A 26,758-nucleotide genomic window follows, 5' to 3' on the forward strand; every position below is an offset into this window, starting at 1 on the left:
TGCATATTAGACAAATTTATTGTTTTGGTAAAGCCAGAACCAATGTCACCAACACAATGTTTAGTATCTGAACACAATGTCAGTTGAGAAAAAGTTGCCATTTGTAAAAAAAAAAAAAAAAAAAAAAAAAAAAAAAAAAAAAGTGGGTGGTAATGGGAAAAATTGCATCTTTTCTTCAAAATTAGAAAACAAAACCCTGCAAATAATAATGACTGTTAAAAAAAAAACGCAAGTCTTTCACAGTAGGTGACACAAAGTAAATTTATGAGGAGCATGTTTTTTTGTCCTAAGCTAAATCCCACCATTGGGATTTTTCCAATAATATTATTATCAACATCAATAAAAAAATAATTACAAGTTTCAAAGAGGCCCGGATCTCAAACAGCAGTGATGAAAGCTGAGTAAGTTTGAGTGCCAAGAGAAGGACCAGCGGCCATTTCGGGACAGTCTTATGCAGTGAGGTCACTGTTATTAAAACGCTCTTGATCGTACAACTCGGCAACAACCTTGCGACCTGCAAACCAGCGGTTGTTGAGAGCCTGGATGGCCTTGTTCATTTCATCAGCATCAGAGAACTCCACGAAGATCTTCACTATTATCTCGGCATCGTCCTCCTCACCCTGTCGTTCCTGGTATATGATAACCCGATTAACAGCACCGTACTTTCCACATTCCTCCATCACTTCGCCTTCCAGGTCATCGTCAATGTCCTCTGGGCCCACCATGTTGCGTAGCACCATAACTGTTGACTGCATGTAGGCAAAAAGAGAGAGAGGAAAAAAAAGGGTTAAACTGATTTGCTATATTTATAAATTATAATCTTGGCTTCTTTGTAGAAACTTTTGATTGATTTATTCAATGCCTCAGTACAGTGCTCAACAATAAGCAGTATGATGCAAACTTAAGTCATTTTTTAGAGTCACTTCTGAATTAATACTCAACTTGCTTTCAGGACTGACCCAATTGCAATTGTGTCTCTATAATCTTTAACATATAACCAAGGTGATGCTGTCTAACCTTTGACTGCATGACCGTTTGTTTTCCACCACTCGCACTGACACTTAGCTGCTCCAGTTCACTGTCCTGTCCATTTCCAACTGGCACACTCTGATCTTCTTCAGTCCGCCTGTTGTCTTCCTCTCTTTTGACTTCTGTATGTGTTTGAGCTACAGATGTTGGGGTTCCCAAAGAAGCAGATGTTGTGACTGGTGGGGATGCTAGTACTGGGTTGACCAAACCAACCTGGGGGACTACAGGGAGAGTGGGGCGAGCAGGTGTCACACCTATCGAATGGATTAAAAGAAGAGACAATTATTCAGTAAAGATTCAATCCTCTCATTTTACAAAATTTTAGTGCAGATTTAAATTCTTCACAAGCTTTCATTAGTGACAATTTCATCCAGCTAGATTTTCATGATGCTGAAAGTTTGCTGTAATTCAGAATATGTATCAATTCAAGGCCTGCTCACACCAACACCAATGTTCAGCAATAAATTTTGATCCTATTTTACCACCATTTTTGCGAGAGAGGGGGAAAAAAGGGCAGACGGGCTGAATGAAAATGCAAATTCACACAGTATGTGGCACTTTTAGAAAAGCAGAGATACCCAGTACACAAAGCGCTGTGCAAATTCTTCTATGGTGTTTATTAAACAACACCAAATACAAGTGTACAGAGACAAGAAAGATAGTTCTGGATTCTTCCTCTGCTACTTACTGTCACTTAGCCAAATACTCTGTTCTTGAGTGCCACCAAGTAGTAGTTTTATGTAACAGCAGCAGCAGCTCTGGGTATGCGACTACAAGCAGGAATATTATGGGTTAGCCAGCATTATTCTCAGTGCAATGGAAAAGAGATTAGAACACTCTACAAAAATCACAAAATGTTGCATTGGCGACATGCAAGAGTTGGTCTGAACGTATTAAAATGTTTATTGCACCAAACATTCATCTAGGTGTGAACAGGCCATCGCGGGGTTAAGAATTCAATTCAAACCGCATTAGACCAATAACAGTAGTCAAAGATCACTGTTCATTGATTTCTGCAGACCTGTGATGATGCCAGGGGCCTGGGCAGCCAGTACAGCCTGTGGAAGTCCCATTTGCTGACTGAGAATGTGTGCTGGTGAAGCAAGAGAACCCAGCACTGTCGCTCCAGCAACAGCCTCCTACAAATGCATTAAAACAGTAACAAATGTGAAATCCCCATTTTCAAATCCTGGTTTCAGTCTGATCTAGTTTGGTAAATACATGGACACCATTACACAAGATGTAGTCCAAAATGTTTAAGCTTGTGCAGCAGCATTGGCATATTCTGAAATCTACCATATTTCAAACATATGTGCTTCCCCTCATAATAGTAAAGCGGTGTTTAGGCTAATCCAAGGGTTAATTCTCACCTGGGCAGTGATCTTGGCGGTGGCAGCAGCAGCCGCCACAGCTGCAGCAGGGGGCAGACCTCCAGGGGTCATAGGTGTCAAGAGAGGCATGGGAGGGGTAACAGCCTTCCCCACTCTTAGGTACTGACCTCCAAGGTCAAACAGGTTCATAGACGAGACGGCATCCAGCGCTGACTGAGGCTTTTCATATTCTACCCATGATGAAATGGACAGACCAGTTCCTCAATCTATGCTTATGTTTTCAAACATTTCTGGAAGCTTTAGTAATGTTTATGAGATGTTTTTCCAGATCCAGATTTTCCAGTGAAGTTCACAGAGTTGTGCCATGCTCTTTTTCTATAGAGATGGCAAGTAAAAATACATATTTCTATGCATGAACAGATTTAGAGACACTGGAAAGATGCTAGCCATGTTTTCCTTTCAATTATAGGGACGTCAACTAAAGGAAAACAGTGCAAGAAAAAATTAATTATTCACTAAAGCTTTAAGAAATGTATATGCATTAGCATATCATTAGCATACATTTCTTGAAGCTTCAGTAATTTTGTCAATATATTTTATTCTTTCTTCACCATTTTCCTTTAGTTGACGTACTTATAATTGAAAGGAAAACACTGCTAGCATCTTTCCAATGTCTATAAATCTGTACATACAAAGATGTATGTATTTTAACTTGCCATCTCTATAGGTAAAAAGCATGGCACAACCCGGTGAACTTCACTGGAAATATCTAGATCTGGAAAGACATCTCATAAGCATGATGCTGGAACACTGTGGAAATTAATTCTCAGTTGTACAGTAGTACAACATACAGTAATGACTCAATCTCCACACAGTGTTTACAATGCTTTCTAGACCAGCTCACCAATAAATCCGTAGCCCTTGTGCTTTCCTGTGGTGGGTTCCCGTGCCAGCATGCAACTTTTAATTTTTCCGAAGGCCTCAAAGACGCTCTTGATGTCCTCGTCAGATAGATCAGGGTGGATAGAGGCTACATAGATTCGGTTGTAGGCACGTGCCTCCTCTGCCAGTTGGTCGATGATGGGCTGCGCCTGTCCAATGTTACTTGGCCGCCCCACCTACAGTACACATACCAGCAAATGGGCCACTAAGTGGAGGTGTATAAAGGAATGAGTGTGTGCGTGTGTACGTAAATGCACGTGGTTGAGAAAAGGAAGAATAGGAAAAACTTCTCTACAAGTCTGAAAAAAAAACCTTCAGTATAAGAAACTATAATTTAGCTCAGCCCTCAAACTAATAAAGTTATTCGAATACATTTTCACTATGTTAGAAACTTACATACATGGAAAATACATTCTATGATAACCTTTATATCTGGTGTTTAGAAAGCTTGTCACTTAAGAATAAAATCTCTCTCTCACATATATATATATATATTTATTTATTTATTTTACAAGGGCAAAGAAATAAGATATAACTTTAACAAGAGCTAATTCTTGTCTAGACACTGTGAGACTATAGATGTGTTAAAGGACTATAAATGGTTGATTTATGTTTCATCTGAAATATGTGTCTGTGACTTAAAAAAAAACAGGTTTTTTTTTTTTTGTGGTATCTGTGCTGCAGTTGGGGCGGCCAAGCAAACACCAGCCAGGCGCAGCCCATCATCAGCACATCCCGGACAGAGAAGAGCCCGCCTCAAACGAACACTCCCTCTGCAGCTCCTAGAGAAAAGGAGCTCCGAAAACAAACAGTATGACAGTGTGGAAGCATCACATCGCATACGCTCACATTCAGGTTAGAGGACAGATACACACATGAAGAGGAGAGCACCCAAGTAGCGCACACACACGCAGACATATAACAGGTACTGGCAGGGATACAGTAAGTCTACTGACAGCTTCTCTGCATCTTGCAAACAAAAGCAACAAAACAGAAAAAATAGCTCTCTGTCATAGAGCTGTTTAAACAGGAATTTAAGAATGATTGTCCTGTTTGGAACCCACCTTAATGTTCCTCCCACCCAGCATGACTGAGTTCATCTGCTCCAAGGCCAGCTGAGCTGCTTCAGGAACTTCATACTCCACAAAGGCAAAGCCCTGTGACAGAATTTTCAATGTGTACAATGTTTAAATGCTTCCTGCCTTTCACAGTAGGGTGAATTTCACTAAAGTTTGTATGGGTCTTATCCACAATCCTCCCCAAAATAAATGAATAATCATATAAAAAAACTAAATATTTTTTGCTTTTATACCATTCAAAAGTTTAGGGTCAGTACATTTGTTTGAAAGAAATTATTACTTCGGAAAAGATGCATTGAATTGATCAAAAGTAACAGTAAAGACCTTTATAATGTTACAAAATAAATGCTGTTCTTCTGAACTATTTATCAAAGAATCCTGGGAAAAATGTATCACGGTTTCCACAAAAATATTATTTGTGAAATACATTGATAGTAGTAAGTAATGTTTATTGAGTAGCAAATAAGCATACTGGAATGTTTTCTGAAGAACCATGTGACAGTGAAGACTGGAATAATGGCTGCTAAAAATTCAGCTTTGCAATAACAGGTTTATGTTATTGACTTAAAAAAAAATGCAACAGTATACTGAGAGAAAGGAAAAACACATCTTAAGTTTTTCAGGTGGGTCTAACAGTAGTATTCAGTCAGATAAGAAATGAAAGTAATCAAATGGAAAACAACACTGGATAGTCTTCATTGTAAAAATTAAATACATATTAATTCTTACAATTAAAGTTATTCAGTCAAGAGCAGCAAGTGATTTTCTCTTTGTCTTTTGTTCTTTGATTAACATAACAGGCAGCAGCAAGAATATTAGGCTGCTGTCCCTTTAAGAATTTATACAGATCCAATATACTGCTGACACCGGCGGGTGTACACAGCGTGAGTTTGGACGCTCGGGAGGTCGTGAGCCATCGCACACATCACAAGTCAGTTAACCTGATAATCGTGTCAAAGCAGCAGGTACACGGCTCGACTGCACTGCACAAAACAGAGACAGGAGTAGGGCTGCATGATATTGGAAAAAACTGACATTGTGATATTTCCTTTATTGCGATATTAATATTTCACCAGATGATTTAAATAGCTCTATTTGTGAAGAATTAATCATTCTAGAATGACTGGGTGGCTAATAAAAAAAAAAATTTCTCTTTTTTGTTTGATTAAAAATGGTGACAAACAGCTGCGGGTTTAATAGGTTGCTGTCACTTTAAGATGAATGCACGGATGCAATATAATGACAGGCATCCGTTTTCTTTCTCAACATTTAATAACACATTGACTTAATTTTGTGTGCAAGAGTCTGTTCAAGCTCAAAAAGAAGAGAAAGAGAACTGAATTCGGTGTTCACGTGCTGTGTGCACACAGAAAACAAGCAAATGATAAACTTTCACTCTATGATGGTTAAAATGCAAATAATCCACGAATCACATGAATTCCGAACCGGGGGCAGCTGGCCCATACGGATCACGAATCAACTACGATCACTATACTTGACATCGCACATCCTTTGATGTGACTATTGCGGATGGACTAATCACAATATCGAATCGATGCTAAAACGATATATTGTGCAACCCTAGAATGGAGCTTTCAATGTTGCTGCTATAGCTTAGCATAGCAAAAAAATAACATAAAAAGACAAGTGTGCAAATGATTTGGTGAAAAGCAGAGAACAGCACAGTAACTCCTTTCGACATAAGTAGAGAGTGTTTGAGTGTGTGTTTGTGTGAGTTGCGGCCAGGGCTTTAACAATATTCAAAGATCTAGCCTATGTGACGTAGCTGTGAATGAACTGGCAAAAAGAAACAATCTATACCAACCCTCAACAATGTGAATAAATCATTCGCATATGAGACCAAATTTCACAAAAGGTGTTTGACTTGTGCAGGTTGACTTGTGCTTATTTGTTTAAGTTACTGTGTAACTGAGCAGAGTAAGTACTTTTAAGTTGCAAAGAATGTCTGCAGTGATATTTTTGCAAAGTATGTTTGCAAAAAAGAACACTAAAGGTTTAAAACTAGGTTTAAAACTATCTTGAATTTATTTTGTTTAAAAAATAACATGGAGTTGAAAAGTAGTAACACTAGAATACAAATGTTTTTGTGAACAAAAAAGGTGATGGTGGTGGGGTTGCAGTATTGATTCGGAGAGGAGGGGGGCCTTGGAGTTAAAAAGGTTGAGAACCACTGCTCTAAAAGCATACCTTGTGTTTCATGGTGACAGAGTCCCAGGACATATCGATGCTCTTAATGGGACCAAAGGGGGCGAAGGCCTGCCGGATGGTATCCTCCCCCAGCTCGTAATAAATGGAGCCCACATACACACGACACATGATGGCCAGAGCTCGCTGCCTCTGTGCTGCCACCTGGTGGTCATGAAAGGAAGAGAAAACAGGAGAGAATATTGGCTACTGAAGCATAAAAAACAGGGGAAAAACACAAAGCACAAAAAACAATGAGATCAAATATAGCAAGGGATTAAAGATTTTTTAGCTTCTTTTTTAGTGCTATTTTCCACATCCTTTGGTCCTCTATGCTTACTCATTACTTACATAACTTACCATTAACGACAAGCACAGCATCGTGAATTAGGAACATGTGGCACAGCCCCTTCATACCATTTCGAGAGTGCTGCTTGCACGTTCCTAAATTAGCGTGTGTGCTTGCAGACTAAAACATGTAGCGTTATATCTGACCTGAGTTCTATCCAAGAATACTGATAGCCTAAATAGTTAACATGTCAAAGTAACCCGTTAGCACATCTAAATACCCTGGATTATGAGCGGAGGTGAAATCAGTTCTCTTTTCATGAGGTGAGCTTTTGGACTTACATATCAGATCACTGTTGAAGGAGAATCAGCCTAAATCTATCCATTTTTTATTTTTTTTTTTTTTTCACCAAACAACACATTTATCATTCTTCAATCATTACTTATTCAAGTTCTAAATTGTATGTCAGCCACATGACGAAAATATACGATTACACACAAGTTTAGGCAGATTCAATTTGGATTGTCGTAGTGACCGCTAGCCCTCTTTTTCAGCAGACAAGGATGACATTTATAAGCCACAGCATATTCACAAAGGAGAAATGGATCGTCCACACCATTCACGACACACAATCCCCACAAGATTACTTGTGACAAATGGAGCTTCAAGGTTGAGAAATAAACTTCCATCAATGACCAGTGAAATGAGAGTGCACACACAGGTGGCCATGCAGTGATTCAGGACAAATATGGGATAGATTGTCAGTAAATGAGAAGTGTCCTGTGTAATTGTCATATTAAAAGTCTCTATAATGATCTATATCATCTTGTCCCTGTTATTTAAAACAGCTCCCATGGCAATCATTAACACTGAAAAAGTACAGTCAATTTATGGAGGTAGTTCATGTCGTGCCATCTTGCATCCTGCTTAATGAGATGGGTGACCAAAAACAAACATTTCATTCACAACAAAGCCATGTCTGCTTTTTAAATATGCTGCTGCAATGTCTAGTGTATCAGGCAAATGCCGGTTAAAGAAGGGTAACGGTCATTATGCCAAAATGCGTACAGAAGGTAAATAATAGTTAATTAATCTATTGACCGATTGTAAAGATGAGAGAGGATCTCCAAAGCCCATTGTCACTGCTGCCATCTGAAACACAGTAAAGATGGAAAAGTGCTGAAAAAGGTTAGATATCTCTTTTATCCTTTGAAGACAGACATAGTATTCCAGACAGTCTCTCTGACTGGTGGTCAATGCCTCCGAACTCAATTTTAAACTGTCCACCTCTTTAAATCACCACTTAATTTGACTGAAACCTGAAAAATTTCACAGTTTAAGCAACAGAGATACTAATAGGCACTGCTTTCAACAAAGGGAACAAGTAGGCTGCTCAGATTTTCCAAGAAATAAACAGAGCATAGGGTGTGTAAAAGTATGCTTTGGATAACTCATCTGTTGTTGACTCTTCAGTCATCATGATGTCTGCTTGGGGAGTGCAGTACATACTATGTCCAATTTCTTGATTCATAGATACATTTAAAAAGAAACGGACTTAATCTAGGCGTAGCAGTAACACGTATGAGTCCCAGAAAATACCAGACCTCAACCAAACTGGCAGAGAGGGAGGGCAAACAAATATTGCATGATGAGTTCCAGTGGAGTGTTTCAGTCTAAATCTGAGGCTAATCTGACAAAAAAAGAGCATTCACAAGACTTGTGATGTGTGAAAAAAAAACAGACTTCCTGAAGGTCAAAAACTTGTCATTATTAATTTCACACAGCTCACAGGAGTCATATTGTTTAAAAAGTGTGATCATTTGTGATCAATTTCCTGAATTTTCATAAATCCTAATGTATAAATAAAATAGCACCCAATATTTTATAAGATGCAGGTATGGAAGATTAATTCTTTTGCAGACTTCTGCAGGATTCATAATGCTGAAATGACAGTGAACCCTTTACATGATATGCCAGTGGGTACACCATGTACTTTTAGATACACTACTGGTTTGACGAAATCAGATGCATCAACTCTGTAAATTCTCTCAAACAAGAAAGCAACATTTAATACATTTAAAGCATTCTACATAATCAGATCATCATATAAGCTCACCTGTAAGTTTGTGAGCTGCTGCTGCTGGTGGGCGATGGTCTGTTTCACTAAAACACTCTTGATGCTCTGTTCCATTGCATACTTCTTAGCCTAAAAAAGAGAGGAAAAAGCAAGGAGGCTGATGAGTTTTAAGAGTGGCTATTTACTTTATATTAGGGGTGTGACGAGAACTGGTGATATTAAAATGTGACGAAATTTCTTAAGCTACATACAATAGCCTGTCTCCCTGTATCAAACCTATTTTAGGTTGGGCTGTGTAGTTGTTTTTTGCACATTTAATGTTTTGCTTTACATTTTTACAAAGGCTATGTTTAAATTACCATCATGTAATTTAATGCACATTTGACAGTAACTTCAGTTTAGAGTAGTAGTAGCTTGAGTTAGGTTGCAGATGTAAAATGTAGTAAAATGATGTAAAGATATAAAATGTTCATTAACAAAAACAGTAACATCTGTAAAAATAGTAACAAATGTTCATATGGTAATATTTAAATATTTTGACTGTGAGTTTTAACCATTGGTCATAGTAACCATAGTAGCACACATTTAGATCATGATAACCACAGCTAAAAACCACACATATAGCGCCTCAATACCATGGAAAAATGTAACTATATGGTTTCTATGGTATTTGTATGAAAAACAGTAGCCTAAATACATTTAGTATAAATGCACAAATGCTATAGCTTAGTTACAAAAACACTAATTATATTTCATTCAATAGGTGATTCTCTTCAGAAACATTTTTTGTTATGCTGGTTGAAAGTCTCCTCATATTCTGATAGCAATCACTATGTTAAGCGGTCTAAATGTATTTTTATAAATATACATTGTCTGTGGAAGGCATAGGACCATAATATGTTCGTTCAATCATTGTGCTCGGTCCGAACAAAATGATAGCATGTGTTCCCTGTCTGTCAACGTGTGTTTGCATACCACTGTGCACGAGAATGACAGGCGAATAGCAACAACCTAACTTTCCTTCTGAACAGACAACAAGTGGAACTGGAAAAGTATTGACCAAAAGAAAGACAGTCTTAGAAAAAGCTACAATGAAAATAAAGCTCTATCATAAAAGAGCTAAAACCCAAAATTTGTATTGGTGTTTTTCCATGCTGGAGAAAACTGCAGGAGTTAAAGCATCTGAAAGATGATGCCATGGTTGCAGTATTTCTTTAGAACAGGTGGGTACATGGTACGATTCGATTTTGATGTGTTTTGATAATGTAGCTTATGTACCTTTACAAATGAGCTGAACGACAGTAGTATCCAGCGTCTAATCGGGAACTATTTTTGTGTTTTCAAAGTTACAAGCAAAGTACAACATCCACACCTTTGGTGCATGGATTCTCTGGTCATCCACGTTCATGTGTTTTCGAGAAGGCGTGGCTTTGGACAGTGATTTGCAAATTTTCAAATGCACCTGCAGACTATTTTTCCAGTCGTGAATTTTGTCATTGAGGATTTCTTAAAAATACTGTGCAAAAATCAAGACTTGTTTCGTTTTCGTGAACCCAATCTCGTGTCTCGTCTCATAAGCTAAGTGTCACACCCCTACTTTATATCATTCCCAACACACTATTTTATGTGCTACATTGAGTGCTTATTACAATGACAAATAATCATAATGGTGCACTGCACTTGCTCATTTGATGAGAATTCTTTCAACGCAATGGTATAGCAGAGACAGTTGCTGATGAACAGTGGTCAAGTTTGGTAAAAAGGGAGCCTACAGAAAATTTGTAGAGATTTGTACCAACCAGCCTTCTAAATGAAAAAAGCACAAATCCAACTTATGGAGAATCATCCTGTGGCCTTGACTCTTTTAATTAAGAATCTATTATTAGGCACAGCAGTAGCACACAAGCTCTTGACACAATGGAGCAGGTGATGCAGGTTGGAGTTCAGCCCATGACCTGTACTGATCAGATTCCCCCTCTCTCATGTCTCTAACAAAGATTCCCCCACCCAGTAAAAAGTAAAACAATAAATATCTATAACTACCTTCTGTAGCGCCTCCTGCTGCTCTGGAGTAAGAGGTGGTAATCCAAGCTTTGCACCTGTGCCTTGTCCATTCTCCATCATCAGACCTTTGCCTCACTGAAAAAGCAATCCGAAGGACATGCAATGAAAAAGCACATTTTCAAATAGTACTTTGAGACCAGATATTGAGTCTACTTAGCATCTGCATATGTTAACTTATGACTTCAATCTTAGAACAGACAAAGAAATAAAGCAAATCAAAACACAATGTATGCAAGTTATACAATTAGGCAAAGGGCAGATTCTGCAGCTTACCTATGAGGCGAACCTTACTGTGCCAACCAGGATCGGGAAGCCCGTGTAGAGTTGCTGGCAAAGCACTCACAATTTTACAATGATCTGTGGTTCATGAAAACGCATATAGCACAATAATTTAAAATCACTCAAGTGCAACGAGAATAAGCTGTTAAATGGATAGCTGACTTACTTTCTTCCATGGAACACAAAAGGTTAAAGGCAGAATGACAGCCTCAGTCACTATTTATTCATCTCCTTTTGTGTTCCAAAGGAGAAAGTCAGTCAAAGAGTTAGTAGCAACATTTAAAAAAAATCAGTGACAGGTTTTTTGTTTTATTTTGGGGGGAGCTATCCCTTTAAAAAACTGCTAGTCATTATAATATATTACAAATGGTCTTTCCTGGCAGAAACATGCTAACACACTGCACTTTCTTAATGTTTAGTACAACTTACAACTAGATCATTTCTTCTGCAAGATGCAAATCGGTAAGAATCGATCATAAACCTGATTCACGAGCCAGTAGTATTCCCATAAAAATCTTATAAGAAACACTACTAAACTGGACCACACATAGAAACCTTCATTTGCATTGATCTTGGTAAGAGTCTTTCTGTCATTCCTGGCTTAACGTAAACACACAATCATCATTAAAGTGAACTGAGAGTTTTAGAACCGTCAGACCGGCTATGTATCAACAAAGAGGGGGTTAAAGACACGGCAGTGGCGCGCTTGTGCTGGTACATTACAGCAGCAAATATGCTAGCTGACTTACAGCTTTTAAATACAGTGATTCAGAAAAGCGATGCAGGATTTATCTATATGCGTCTCAAACAAATTGTAGCCGCTTCGTAATATATGGTAAATACTACAGAATTCCGAAATAAGCGCCATAGCAATATGCTGCTAGCCTGGTTAGCAATGAACAGAGGCTAACGAGCTTTCATGCAGGCCTCGTGTGTACACGACTGAAGATCTATTGAAACAGTATGTGGCTTATTGCGACTAATTTCACCTGTGCTAACTATAACCATTAAAATGTTAAAACTATTTTTATACTGAAGAAAACGCGTTAGGTAATCATCATTACCGCAGTGTTCCGCGTTACCGCCATGTAGTGATCCACATTGAAGACGCTGCAGCCCCACAGAAACACGGCGGAACCTAGAGGCTCCCGCGGCTTCCGCTACCGCTGCTGATCACATGACCGAGAACGGTAGTAGCAAAGAGTATAGAACCCAAGAGGCGACACTCTGATGCTTTTGGGCAACAGCCACTAGATGGCGCTCCGATAGCGCGACCGCCATTATGGGGTGAAAATACTAACTGGACCATAGAATCCTTCACACCCAAAATCGGCGAATTTCACTGCCAAATCAGAAGCACAATAGAACATTTTTTTATAATTAAGTCACCAGTAAATTTTATGGCACCTACAGTAAATGTTGTATTGCCTAATATATGTTTTATTTTACCAGTTGTGGAATCCAACCATTCAACCATCTGAGGTAATAGTTAGCCTACTTTGAGTATTTCCATTGTATGCAACTTTACACATTTATTGATAGTAAATTAATAATTAATACATTTAAGATCATCATGTTTAAAGTGAACAACATATTTCAGACCTAGTGGAGTAACGGCTGTATGTTTTAATGCAAACATAATGATCTTATAATACATGATGCATTGCTTTCCACTTTTGGACACTTTTGCTTTAACGGACATTAGACAACACTGCAAAAACAGCATTCATATATTTATTGTCCAACATTCCCAATTTTTCTGATGCATGTCCTTAATTTAATTTTATATGTTGGTATTAATTCAGTGTTTATAAGCCTTTTAAAGAATTTTAACCCAAATTGACTAGGTTTCTAGAGAGCAAAGGTTTTGTGAAAAAAGTGGAAGACTTAAACACAAAGTGTGTAAAGAAAACGGGTTTAAAAGGATTTGATGATCAATATAGTATTTTATTCTGTGTTGTCATCATTCAGGTTGGATTTCAGCTTTAAAGCAGAACTAAGTAACTTTTTTACCTTCATAAATAGTTTTCTAAGTCCTTACGATGGTTAATTGACTTGTAGTGGTGTGTTTGAGGCGAGCACTAACCCCCTCTGGCACGTCTACGCCAGAAAACAGCATTTGCAAGTTGAGCTGCGCCGACCCGACACAATCTCGCCTCATGTTCACGTTCACGCGAGAGTGACAAAAATATTTTGTATTATAAAGTATTATTACTTTATAAGACAATTTCGAAAATTACCCACCTCCATCGAGATTTCTTGTACTGTATTTGCAAAACTACTGCGCTGGTGAGCGTGGTCGTTGTAGTCGTTGTAGTCCAGAGCTGCGCTTGGAGTATTTACGACAGTGTGATTCACTGAAGGAACCTGGAGGGGGAGCGTCGCAAATCTTACTGAGTTCCGCTTTAATGTACGTTTTTTTTTTTTTTTAACAAAGCAGCTGATATTGCCATAGAAACTAGTGGACTGCCGACTCGCTTTCACCCCAAAATGGCGGAAACGCAGGGCTGCTGCTGGGCGCCGGTGTTTCAATGGAACTTTCTATTGAGTGTTGCTTCTTGTTAATGTATATACTAGCGGACCGAAACGGACTGATGGTGGCGTTGCGTGATCATGGCGAATAATGCCACATTTTATGAATGTATTTTTTAGCTCGTCACATTTTAAAAACAATTTTAAGTCTGAAATTTACGTTTTTTTGTTTTTGTTTATTTCTGTGGAAAATGTAACTTTCGCATGGTACAAGCCAAGACTAGTGTATTTGAGCCATGACATGCCCCCTGCAGGCTATATAACCTAAACCAGCAAACTGACTTCAGCTGCCTTTCCAGTTTTGTAAAAATCATAGAAACATCTTCTTCTATGGTGCAACAGCTATCGTTTTCTTGTTTAAGTATACTGCCTCCCCCTGGGTGAGCACAAAATGAGAACGAATTTAGAGATATTGCACTATTACACTTTCAGTAAACAGTGCCGTAACGTATTATCTGATTGATAGGCAATATCAGTATTTTATATATAAATATTTATTTAACGTAAATAATATCGTAAAAAGGCCTATAACATTTAGGTGAAATCCTGGCAGAAATGTCTGATAAAGTCTTCTCGTTACTTTAACTGAGATGCGTTTCCCAAAAGCAAATATGGTCGTAAGATGGAACTTGCGACCATTGGCTATAACGATGCTTTTTGGAAATGCATCACTGAATAGGTCTACAGTAAACCAGCAGGTTTACGAGAATCCGAAACAATACCCGCAATGCGGAAGTAGGAAGTAAATATTAAAACATTTACACCTTCAAGACTATCCACGATGACAGCTCGATCTTTGTGTAGTTCGCGTCTTTTCACTTTTGGTTTTAACGCAATAAATGATTACTGAACTTCTGTGTAGTAACTTGGTAGTAGATGTGCGGCGACTGAAGCGCTGAAGTGGGAACTGTCATGCTGAAGGCTACTGGACTCTCTGGGCAGCAAAAGTTTCAACTGTAGTTCCGTCACTAAAGTTACTGTAATGGCGATTAAAATGTATCCTTACTGTTAGAAACTTTTAAGGGTCTTTGCGGTCCATAGAAGCATATGCACCTGCTTCAGAAACGGTTAATGCATTTTACTATTTGACGAACCGACAGTAATACCTGGCATGGATGTTCTTCTGGCGGCAATAGAGATACTGACGAACACTTCTGGACAACAAGAGCAGTGTGAGTAATACGCCTGTCCCGATCATTTAGAAGTAACGTAATTATTGTTATGTATATGTAATATGGTTTTGTGTCTAATTACATCTAGTGAATAAGGTGAGTGAAGAGAATCCAGATCCAAGCCCACCTTCTTGTGGTCACCCCAGTGTGTTTGGCATTTGTGTGGAGTTAAAAAAAGATGCTGATGTTTAAGGATCAGGAAGCCTCTGACATGTGTCCAGCCAACCAGGATTCATCCCTCCATGATTCAACAACCATGCTCACAGATAGGGAGGAGGCCGAAGTCCCAAAACAAGGTAAAAAGGCCAAACAACAAATCTGTGGTCACATTTTACAGAGGCCATCACAGTGAATAAAATCCCACTTAGATTGGTTGCACTTGTACAACTAGGCTGTACTCCTTAAGATTAGGCTATATAGTAGTAATAATTAACTGGACATTACTTGTAAGCATAAATTATGAAATCCAATTAAAGGTGCAATATGTAAAATGTTCTGTCCGCTAGAGGTCGCTAGAGGCCTATTCAAAACAAAGGCGTAGCTTGATGACGCCAAGTTTGAGTGCAGAATCTTGGGACGTGTGGTCTTCACCTCACAGCCGGTGGAAACAATCAGGATAGGACTCGGGAAGAAGTCATGTTCATGGATGCGATTATTAATGTTACTGTAGTATGAAGCAGAGCAGGACCGAGTGTTGTGGGAGCTGAACGAGGCCGCTGGAGCGATTGCGCAACACATGCCTCACGAGCAACAGAACTTTTATTATGTCATAGTCGCCGGTGCCGCTTTCGCTTTCCCGGTCATGAGTATGAGGTAACGCAGCTCTGTTTATCATATTAGATACATTTGAGTTAGGGCTGCACGATTAATCGCATGCTATTCTCACGCGCATTTCGTCAGTAAAGCCGGTTCCCTGATTACCGCTAAATCACCATCACCTGCTTTCAAATGAAGCGGCATTTAATAGACAGAGCCGTAGGTCACTGAAAAGCCACGCAATATCGCGTTCATATCGCAGATGAATCGCCTGCGATAATGAACGCGATATTGCGTGGCTTGTCCGTGAACTACGGCTCCGTCTATTAAAAGGCGCTCCGTTTAAAAACAGGTGATGGCGATTTAGCGGTAATCAGGGAACCGGCATTACTGACGAAATGCGCGTGAGAATAGCATGCGATTAATCGTGCAGCCCTAATTTGAGTGTGTTGAAAATTATGTTATAACATTACTCTGTGTGTTCGCTCGGTGGCTGCTGTGAGACACTTGTAAGCTAGATCGATTTTAGAATATATTAAATGCTGGATGGCTTGTGTTGATAAACGTATTGTATGATGGAGAAAATGCTGTATTACTGTTACTAAAAATAAAGCAGCATCTGATTATGCTAATGTTAGCTACTTCACAAAATAGCGTTTTTCTCTGAGGCATGGTAAAGCATGGTACTCGCAAAAAATCAAGAAAATTAGATTTAAACAAAAAGAGTAAACGTGTTGAGCTATATAACAATAATTAGTTTTTCTGTCTATAAATATATCAAACCAGTTGTTCCCTTGTCTATTAAAACATGTAAATATTAAATCGTCTTTGGTGTTTCCATGGTTTCTACAAAATAAAACCAAGGGTAACGCGAGTATGACGCAATTGACAGGCGACGACTCACACGTCCTGGAGCCTTGGTTAAAATTGCAATTTTCTAACGATTTACAAATAGTTGGAAACATTTGGGAGATTATAAGTACTCAAGTGAACAAAATATATAAAACTGGCCTAGTGGTTTTTGGATATTTTACTGCAAAATTCTTACATATTGCACCTTTAACAGTTCACCGCTGGTATAAATGAGCAATTGTCTGATACGCCTGATACAATCACAGATATTAGGACAAAGATTTTGTGTCCAATCAAACTGTATGTTATTTTGGTGGAAACTCATATTTCACATGGCCAATATGGCTAATACTGAAGTAATATTTAGCCCATTAAGCTGGAACATCACTCTTCTTCTGTTGTTTATGATTTAACAAAAATTGTTGTGGTTTAGCTATGATCATGTTAAACATTTTTGTATTTTATTAGATTTACGCAGTTTGTTCATAATAATACAATTTAATATTTGAGGGTTTTTTTAAAAACATTTGTTTACTTTAGTGGGATAACCAATTTTAATTTTTTGGTGGTCTCTTGGGCATCTTGATCCTGAAGCAAAACCATTTGAGAACCACTAACTTGAATAATTAATTTAACTGAACAATTTTTATTACAATATTAAACTACTGTTATCAATAAACAGTACCATTCAGAAGTTTTATTACTGATTTATTGATTTAAAAGTTATTGGTTCAAAAGTATTCATTTGAAATAGATTTTTTTTTCAACTTTACTGTCACTTTTGGTCAATTTATTGTGTTCTTGCTTAATAAAAGTAATAATTTCTTTTAAACAATCTTACTGACCCCACACCTTTGAATACTGGTGTTTTTCAAAAGGGCTGGGGCAAAGGGCTGCATTATTTTAAGTGATTTGTTGTCAACAAATGCAATTCTATTTAAAATGAATAGTAAAATGTTCTATTGTTCAGGTTTAACTCACTGTTTGTTTTCTTTTTAGAAACTGGTAAAAGAAAAAGGAGTCGCTCAAGAAAGAGCAAAAAAACAGGAGGGCGCTCTAACAGATCAAATCACCATTGCTTGAAATGTGGACAAAAATTCAAAACGTCAGTTCACTTTAAAAGACATAAATTAGTTCATTCAGGAGAGAGGCCTCATGGTTGCCCTGAATGTGGCAAGAGGTTCATCACATCTTCTGAACTAAAAGTGCATCTGCGTGTTCACTCAGGAGAAAAACCCTACCACTGTTCTGAATGTGGCAAGAACTTTGCTCAGTCGGGGTCCTTTTCTAATCACCGCAGACTTCATAAAGGTGAAAAACGGTATCACTGCCCTGAGTGTAACAAAGGTTTCCAGCAACTTATAGATCTACGAATTCACCAAAGGATTCATACAGGAGAGAAGCCGTACCTGTGCTCACATTGCTGGAAGGCCTTTACGACATCCGGAGCATTACGAGTTCACTTACGAACTCACACTGGTGAAAAACCTTACGAGTGCAAAGAGTGCGGGAAGACGTTTTGCCAGCTGGGTGGACTGAAAGTTCACAGGCGCGTTCATTCAGGAGAGAGGCCTTACGCATGCCCTGTATGTGAGAAGCGCTTCAAAGGACACGCCAATTTGATCGCACACAAGCGCATTCACACAGGAGAAAAGCCTTATTCATGCACTGTGTGCAGAAAAACATTCACTGACAGCAGGAGACTAAAAGAGCACCAGCCACCTGAGTCAGAAAAGAAACCATTTTGTTGCGGCATCTGTAGTGAAGCTTTCAGTGCGTTATGTCAACTTAAAGAGCACCAGCAATGTCACAAAGGAGAGAAGCATCATCACTGTTCTGACTGTGGAAAGGCCTTTACGCATTTATATTTACTGAGGAGTCACCAGCGTGCTCACTCAGATGAGAAACCCTATTCCTGCACTGAATGTGGAAAGTGCTTCCGCCGGTCGTTTGAGCTAAAAATGCACGTGAACACTCACAGCGAAGTGCGACCTCATCCTTGCTCTGAGTGTGGAAAGAGCTTCCGCAGGGCTGCGGAGCTTAGGATACATCAGAGAGTACATACGGGAGAAAAGCCTTATTTCTGCTCCATCTGCGGCACAGGCTTCAAACAGTCGTCACAAGTCAAAGTGCATGAGCGTACTCACACGGGAGAAAGGCCATTCCCCTGCCCAGAGTGTGGGAAGACCTTTAAAGACAAGAGAAGCCTGCAAACACACCAGAGAGTGAACCATAAATAAAGAAAACATGTGAAGTGAGTGACGTGATATGTAGCAAAGCATGGTGATGAAATTTCTGCTCTGAAAGTGTGCACACACACTGCAGTGAGTATTGAACACACACCCGGAGTAGTGGGCAGATGTTTTTGCTGCGGCATCCGATGGAGGGATTGGGGGTTAGGTGCCTTGCTCAAGAGCACCTCAATTGTGGGTAATGAGAGTGGAAGAGAGCGCTGTTCATTCACTCCCCCACCTACATTTCCTGCTGGTACTGAGACTCGAGCCCGCAAGTCCAACTCTCTAACCATTAGGCCACAACTGCCCATAAAACTATACAAGAACCCTAAACCTAACCATTAGAACTCACATCATTAAACATTAGAACCATTAGAACATAAGTCATTCTATTAATATAAAAAGAAACGTCCCTTTTTCATAATAATTTTGTAAAATCCAAATCAGCTTTACAGATATTATTGAAAAGAGTTTAAGCAATATTTTTCATGCTTGTTCACTGAATCATAAACAATTGTTGCACATGCACCAATGGAACAGTCTTTAAGACACTAACAGTTTACATGCGGTAGACAATTAATGTCACAGTTACAATATCTTAGGACACTAAAGAGACCTTTCTACTGACTCTGAAAAACAACAGGAGAAAGATGCCCAGGGTGCCTGATCATCTGGTGCCATAGTCCTGCTGCAGGAGGCATAAGGACTGCAGATGTGAACAGAGCAATAAACTGCAATGTCTATAATGTAAGACACTTAAGATAGTGCTACAGTGAGACAGGAAGGACAGCTGATTGTCCTTGCAGTGCCAAACCATGTGCAACATATGTCCCCACAGATGTGTTCAAGAACTTGCAGATGTCTTGATGGAAGAGTGGAGTGGACTGAGCCACATTTGCCAGTTCTTGCTATAAGATGTTACTCCACTCTGCAAGTCCATTGCCAGTTCAGGGACTCATTATTCCACTTCTGATCATCAAATGTGTGTGACTGTGACGTTTGTTCAGTTTATGTCTCGGTTGTTGAATCTTTTTATATTCATACAAATATTTGCATTAACATGCAAATTCAAATTACTGATGATTTTATTCTTGCTTAAACTGTCTACTCAAGGATGTTTTCAGCAAAAAAATGACTTTTCTTTGAAGAGAATTTTCAGGGTTTCCATACAGGTGGGACTAGCTTGTACTGTATATGATAGCATTGAAGTGTGCATTTAATATACATGAATGATTTTTATTTATCTGATATATCATTTATTTTCTTATCATATTGTAGTCATTAAATCATGCTGAAAAACTATTTTAGGTACATTATAAAGATTTTTTTAATTGTATTATAGAACAATTGTTTGTCTTAATCACATACCTGTCTTAATCACACAAATAAATTCTCTCGCCTTTTTAAAAGTCATAGACTTGTTCGATTATTTCTTTATTTCTCAGTGCCTTCAAATACTCTCAGCCCCTTCAGTCCAGAATGCATGGTCTTGGAAAGAGAGATGACTACAGAGACAATCTTCTATGTTCAAACTTCTTCAAAGTTTTATTGTCCAAGCATCAGCTTATATACTTCTTCAATACACAAAAATAGCATGCAGTGTAATAATCATTCAATGAGAATAAACACTACGTCATATATAGAGAAAATACATATAGTGAGATTATTAACTTTAGAAAAACAGATGTTTTCTGACCAGGATATTCCCAGCTCTCTGTATCCTGTCTTGTTTCCAATACAGTAGCTCATCCTGTAACCTTGAAAATTCCTTTACATATACAAGCTGAGAATCTATTCTTAAAACACTTTCTTACCAAAGAGGCCTATGAGGAAGTTCATCTCATGGAAGGGCAGTTATTTAATTACATCACATGACAATCTTAGGCCTCAAATGTCAAGGGAAAAAAATATGACATAGAGCAGCATTATTTATAACACTAATAACTAGGGATGGGTATCGTTAAGGATTTAACGGTATTACTACTCTTACCGATACTGCTTATCGATCCGGTACTTTAACGGTATTCTTATCGGTACTTTTTGATATATAATATATATATATATATATATATATATATATATATATAATAATCTGAATTAACTTTGCTTTATATTATATAGTGTCTGGCATTTTTGGTGTTTTATATAAGATACAGTAAGAACATGAACAAAGAAACAAACTGCCAAATACAATAAAACAAAGACACAAATGAAATAAAGTGCTTTCATTTGTTCTTGTGTTCATGTAAGTAATATAGACCTAGCCTATAAAAGAAATCTAAGTAAAGTAACCAAATGTAAAATAACACTGCATGGTTTTCACAGTATAAATTAATAGATTTAACTCTCATTAAAGCTAACTATATTCAGAAGAAGTGCTGTGAGTAATTTTCTCTTTGCATTTTGTTGTTTGATTAACACTGATGGCATAATTGTCAGAAGATGACTGCTGTCACTTTAAGACAATAGATATTAACACACATCGGATTTTCTCCCAGCTGTTCATGTACACTTCCGATATAAACTGCATTTAAGTAGCTAAACACAGTCTAGTCCGGTCATTTTAACATACTATTGTGTGTATTTGATCTTTTGGACGTGCACCTGAAGCCCAACGTGTAGCCTAATTTGTTTGTCTATTTGCGATCCGTTTTGAAGCGCGCGCCGCAATTCAGCCTGAGGAACAACGTCTCTTGCGCGGATTATTGTGCTTTCAACGTTTTAAACGTTGATAATAATTTTTTAAACATTTACTGCAATTTAGCAACAGTAAAGACTGCATTTTACAACAATCACCGACTGTGCTGATTCTTACGTTAAGTTTGAGTTTAGGGAACGCGCGCAGCCGTGGAGAGAATGAAGGTGTGCTAGACGAAACGCGGCTAGTTTTTAATAGTTTTACCTTAGATATCTTCTTTCTGATGATCCTTGAAAGCCAACATCAAAATAAAAAATGAAATTAGCTTAATATCAAAGCACAGGCCTAAAGTGTATGCAGACGTTTAGTTTTTCAGTTCTCTCCTCAATCGTCACCATTAAACAGGGCTTTCATGTGAGCGGCTGCGCGCGCTGTAGCTCCTCTGCGTGAGCGCGATCTCTCTTCTTGCGAAAGCAAAAATGCATCATAGACAAATGTCCTAATATTATTGCATATAGAAACAGCTGGCGACTCTGGCGAGATAGAATCTGCAAGATAATGTCTATATAGTAATAATAAATGCACGTGTATTTTCTTCATAATTTCTCCAGTACCGATAGCAGAACCGTTAAGGTCAGAGCTTATCGATACACCGGTCTTTCAAAATTTAGCCCCGGGGTCAATTTAATACCGGGTTTCGGTACCCATCCCTACTAATAACTGTATTTATCTCGTATATGTACTTAAACATATATATTTAAAAAAAAAAAAAAAATACTATTAAGAAAATTAGCAGATGCATTGACATTACATGGATACATGTTCACTTTTCTCTTTTTAAATGTTTATAAATACAATCTGTAAGAAAATAAAAACAGAATACATTTCTTTGTCAATTGATGTGCCATAAAAATGATTCTTGTATGTGTTTATTCTTGACATTTCAGTGGTTGCTTACCATAAATAACCACATAAAACTGAGCAACAGCAGCTTTGCACAAGGTAAATACACTCTTTAAAATAAAAGTTTTCAAAAATGGGTTTTCGCAGTGACACCACAGAATAACCATTTTGTGTTCCCCAAAGAATCTTTCTGTGAACAGTTCTTAAAAGAACCATTTTTTCTTTGTTTAATAATCTAAAGATTTTTTTCCACTGTAAGGATCCTTTTGTGCCATGGAAAGGTTCCATATGTAGATGCCTACATAGAACCTTTATTTTTAATAGTGTATGATAAAAATAGAACTGAAAATAATGAGCCTGTCTATGCCACTAGTTCAGATACATGTAGATGAGCTGTTTTACATTTCAAGATCAACCAAAAGAGGGCAGTATGTAAATTTGAATGTTTTTGCTATAACTCATTTAAAGGTTTTAGGATGATGTTAAATAATACCTCATCAGGGTCAAATCTACCTTGTAGCACAGTGTTAGTGCATATCAATAACCATTTTTCCTTGTAGTGAGATCATTTTTGTTTTTGTCTTACATCTACAGTACTTGATTGCCTAATAATAATAATAATAAAGTGTAGACTATCAAATAGTTTTTTAATTGTTGATTAAAAAAAGAAAAAACTGATTCGTACAGAGTCTTTGTCTGAAAACACAAACACGGCCCGCCACGACTTTTAATCAGGACCGCAAACAAATTCTGGTAATCACTTTAATGTGGCCTGTGCGATGTTTAAAGCTGAAGTCCAAAACTTTTGGTACTCTTATCGATTGATGAACTGCATGTGTCTTGCGGAAGAACATTGTAGCCGGAGCTACTTCTCTCTGTTTATGTCTATGAGGAGCAAGGTTATTATAGTTTTGCATTTTTCATTAGTTTTTATTTTTATTTCGTTTTGACTTTTTGTTTTCAAATTCAGTTTAGTTTTAATTAGTTTTTAAAGTGGGTTTGCTAGTTTAGTTTAGTTTTTATTTTTTGAAAATGCTTAGTTTTAGTTTAGTTTTTATTAGTTTTAGTGTTAGTTTTAGTCTTGTTTTGTAATTTGGGTTATTTGTCAGGGGCAAGATTCAAAAAGGTCAAAAAAAGTATTGTGTAATAATAACTCAACAAACATCATATCATTTTAGAAAATATTCATTCAAAAATAAAACCAGTACATAAAATGCACATATGGGCACAAATATGTAAACAGTCTCAACACTCCGCAGTTAGTGCAAAATGTGTAAGTGACGTGTGCCAGTAAAAAACCTAAAGAGCCAACGGACTAAAGAAGACATACATGAACCGCATGTATTCAACCCATTTTTGAGCCACAACAAGACATTTCTGTCAGATTGTCAGGTAGCTCAATCTGAGAAAAGAACATTACAAATAACAAATAATAATTTAAAAAAAACTTTAAATACAGCTTTTCAATTTTTTTAGTGTGTGTGTGACACCTTCACAAAATTGCCAAAAAAAATCTACCAAAAATCTACACATCTTCTATACAGAATTCACACCCTATACAAATACCAGAGCTGTACAATTTTCACACCCTATACTAAATTTACAATAGCCTACTCGTCTGGATTGAAGCAGCAAACATTCAGTGTAAAGGCCAATTCACACCGCACCGACAAACGCCAACAAACTCGTCTGTTGGAGTTTGTTGGATCGGTGTGATACCAATGTTGGCGTTGGTCTGGGTCGGTTTTCACCGGACTGAACATGTTACAAACGGCAACCAACTCTGACCAAATCTGACCTGACTACGAACCGTTGCCATGACGATGAGGCAAATCCACTGCAAAGACAGCCGTTTGATCGCGCCCGCGCCTCACGCACACACAACAAAGCAGCGGAAATGTGACATCGCAGCTTGTTCGTTATAAAAAACAAAATACAGTTAAAAAAAAATGAAAACATACAAAAGGTACAATAGTCCAAAGTGCAATCCTTGCCATTCAGCAAGAGCACGTTAAGGGAGGTAACGTTAACGTTAACCTCCATGAGCAACGCAGGTTTACCTTCAGTGACACTAAAACTCTGTAAACTTGATTTTTTTCTCACATTAATTTTCATTTTGGGTGAACTATGCAAACACATTTGGACTGAAGCAGCAAACATTCAGTGTAAGAGTAAACAAATTATATTATTTAATATTTGAATCACAGCTTATATAGTGTTTTGACATCGACAACCCAAGTGCATTTTACCTCAAACTTGCTGCAGTAGCAATCGCTTCTCGGGTCGACATTAACACGCTGACAAAGTTATATTCAGAATTAAAAATATTTTTATACCACTTTTTAATGTGTGTTTGTGTAAAGGTGTTCACGAGATACCAACCTTTGGCGAACTTGCTTTCAATGTCGAACGCTCGTTCTCATGGAGACGCGGTGTGCACGGAGGGGAGGGGCTGTGTGTGTGTGCGCGCGCGCGCGTGTATGTGAGAGACGCAGGGAAAGGAAATGCAGCTGAACAATATTTGCTCTATGAAAGACATTGATAAAGACGAAAACTAAGGACATTTAATCTATAATTTTATTTTATTTTAGTTAGTTTTGCCAAACACTCATTACAGTTTTAGTTAGTTATCGTTTTTTTGTAATGCCTCGTTTTTATTTTATTTCAGTTAACGACAATGTTTTTTCCCACCTAGTTTTCGTTTTTTCGTTCGTTTTCGTTAACGATTATAACCTTGATGAGGAGTCACGCAGATACTGTGCTACTCCGCAGTGGTACGACGCGAACCAGTCTAAAATAGTCCGCATCTAAACACTTGTACCGTGTACCGTAGTGATTCAAGACAAAACACGGTTTGGAAAACGGATTCATGATGTACTCGCTCATTATATATTTTTTGTACATTTTGAAAACAAAAAAGATACGGCAGCTTTAAATAAACGTCTGTGACAATTACAACATCGAGGGGCAGGTGGTGCTGTCGCGCTTCACTGAACTCGCTAATTTTATCAGAGAATACGAAATGCTATATCGCTAATATCGTAAATGCTATCAGACTTTATTTGTGGCTAGCACAATGGCTAAAAAAAAAAAAAAAAAAATTAAAGAAAAGTGCAGTGTTTGGTAAGAGTTAAAAGCCTATTTGCTGCGGTTTGGCATTTGCTCGGTGCATGAGTCTTTCAAGTTCAAGTTGTCTTTTAAAAGTAAGAGCTACCAAAATAAGCCAAATAATACAATATCAGATACTATTTGTTGTCTGTATACCATGTGGTATTTATACAGTCAACCCAAAAATGATTCAGACATTTTTGATATATTTTTACTAGGCTAGTGGGTGCATGACACTATAGTTCATTTATGTAAGTGAGGATAGCAAAATAAAGTAAACTGTGACATATTATACCCAAAGATTCTTCATACAGTAGACTACCAGTAAAATTGATAATAAATGAAAACTTTGACCCGACCATGTTTTGTTTGTGTTATCTGACATAATTAAGATTTTTTTTTTTTTTTTTCTGTCACAGTTTAACTCTGAGATCTTATCATATTTTATTAATTTTTTTGTAAACTATAGTGAATAAACTGTATTAATGAATGAAATGTTCAAGGTGTCTGAATAAATTTTGGTTTGACTGTAGCCTATCTATAATTGGTTGACTATTTTCCTTTATCAAAATTATTTTCTGAAATTAAAATTGCTGTTTTAAAGTACTGTTTTATGCAATTATGGTGGTCAGAGACCTTATTTCTTGTGTAAGACTGATGCTGGACTATCTGGACCAACAGAGGGCTACTCTTTGAGAAAACAAAGGAAATGAACATTTGAACTCTCTCTTGCAAAATTAGCATCCCCATCCGAGACACAATCACATGTCAGTATTGCCTTAATCTCCATTTCCTTTCTTTCATTCCCTCTTCCCCCATCTCTTCTCTCTACCTGAAATTCACCCCAAATCTATATGGTTAAATGTGAACAATTATCATACAATACTATACACGTATGGTATCATTTGAAATGTCTCAGTGCGACTGGTACAAAGGTCTCATTCCCACAGACATAAACCAGAAGGTAATAAAAGTTAACATTTTAGAGATATTTTGCTCTCTGTAATGGATGTGTCCATCTTCACAGGGTCTTTCATGCGAATGGCCTTCTGTCCCCAAAAGGTGTAAACTACTCAGTCTAGGACCCTGATTAATGCAAATTCCCATTGTGAAGTTTCCATCTTGGTCTGAGTATTTAAAGAGATGTTGCAGGAGGCTCGGGCAATTCTGTAATCAGATCAGCCCACATTGCTGAGGGTCCTTCAGACAATCAGCAATCTGTATTTTTCTAATGTCAGGTATGCATCTTTTACTCTGTTTCTGAGCAT

The 26,758-nt window shown here is 37.8% G+C and overlaps 2 protein-coding genes across 4 annotated transcripts; one reads left to right on the top strand and one right to left on the bottom strand.

The window, feature by feature from the left end:
• puf60b (poly-U binding splicing factor b) lies at positions 1–24,785 on the bottom strand. Of its 3 annotated transcripts, none has more exons than XM_048184776.1 (12): positions 24,765–24,785; positions 11,290–11,373; positions 10,996–11,091; positions 8,992–9,081; positions 7,977–8,027; positions 6,590–6,751; positions 4,367–4,459; positions 3,265–3,478; positions 2,400–2,590; positions 2,051–2,168; positions 1,018–1,283; positions 1–749 (listed from the first exon to the last, which is right to left on the bottom strand). In XM_048184776.1, exons 3-12 carry the CDS (start codon positions 11,074–11,076, stop codon positions 450–452), a joined length of 1,566 nt encoding a protein of 521 aa, XP_048040733.1. In that variant the 5' UTR covers positions 11,077–11,091; positions 11,290–11,373; positions 24,765–24,785; the 3' UTR covers positions 1–449. The 3 variants fall into 3 exon arrangements, with proteins under 3 accessions (XP_048040733.1, XP_048040732.1, XP_048040734.1); XM_048184775.1 differs by lacking the exon at positions 24,765–24,785 and adding an exon at positions 12,360–12,513; XM_048184777.1 differs by lacking the exons at positions 7,977–8,027; positions 24,765–24,785 and adding an exon at positions 12,360–12,513.
• On the top strand, positions 13,775–20,859 carry LOC125264953 (gastrula zinc finger protein XlCGF28.1-like). Its single transcript, XM_048184778.1, has 3 exons — positions 13,775–14,999; positions 15,088–15,295; positions 17,607–20,859. Exons 2-3 carry the CDS (start codon positions 15,178–15,180, stop codon positions 18,845–18,847), a joined length of 1,359 nt encoding a protein of 452 aa, XP_048040735.1. The 5' UTR covers positions 13,775–14,999; positions 15,088–15,177; the 3' UTR covers positions 18,848–20,859.
• Positions 24,786–26,758: the final 1,973 nt, after the last annotated feature.

This window comes from Megalobrama amblycephala, linkage group LG3, assembly GCF_018812025.1.
Source record: "Megalobrama amblycephala isolate DHTTF-2021 linkage group LG3, ASM1881202v1, whole genome shotgun sequence".
NCBI lineage: Eukaryota > Metazoa > Chordata > Actinopteri > Cypriniformes > Xenocyprididae > Megalobrama > Megalobrama amblycephala.

Excerpts from the sequence above, each read along its gene's own strand:
- puf60b (XM_048184776.1), bottom strand. The coding sequence starts at position 11,076 with ATGATGGAGAATGGACAAGGCACAGGTGCAAAGCTTGGATTACCACCT. Across the intron at positions 9,082-10,995 it reads AGCAGGAGGCGCTACAGAAG|GCTAAGAAGTATGCAATGGA; the intron begins GTAGTTATAGAT and ends TCTCTTTTTTAG. Across the intron at positions 3,479-4,366 it reads TGGGTGGGAGGAACATTAAG|GTGGGGCGGCCAAGTAACAT; the intron begins GTGGGTTCCAAA and ends TGTGTACTGTAG.
- LOC125264953 (XM_048184778.1), top strand. The coding sequence starts at position 15,178 with ATGCTGATGTTTAAGGATCAGGAAGCCTCTGACATGTGTCCAGCCAAC. Across the intron at positions 15,296-17,606 it reads GGCCGAAGTCCCAAAACAAG|AAACTGGTAAAAGAAAAAGG; the intron begins GTAAAAAGGCCA and ends TTTTCTTTTTAG.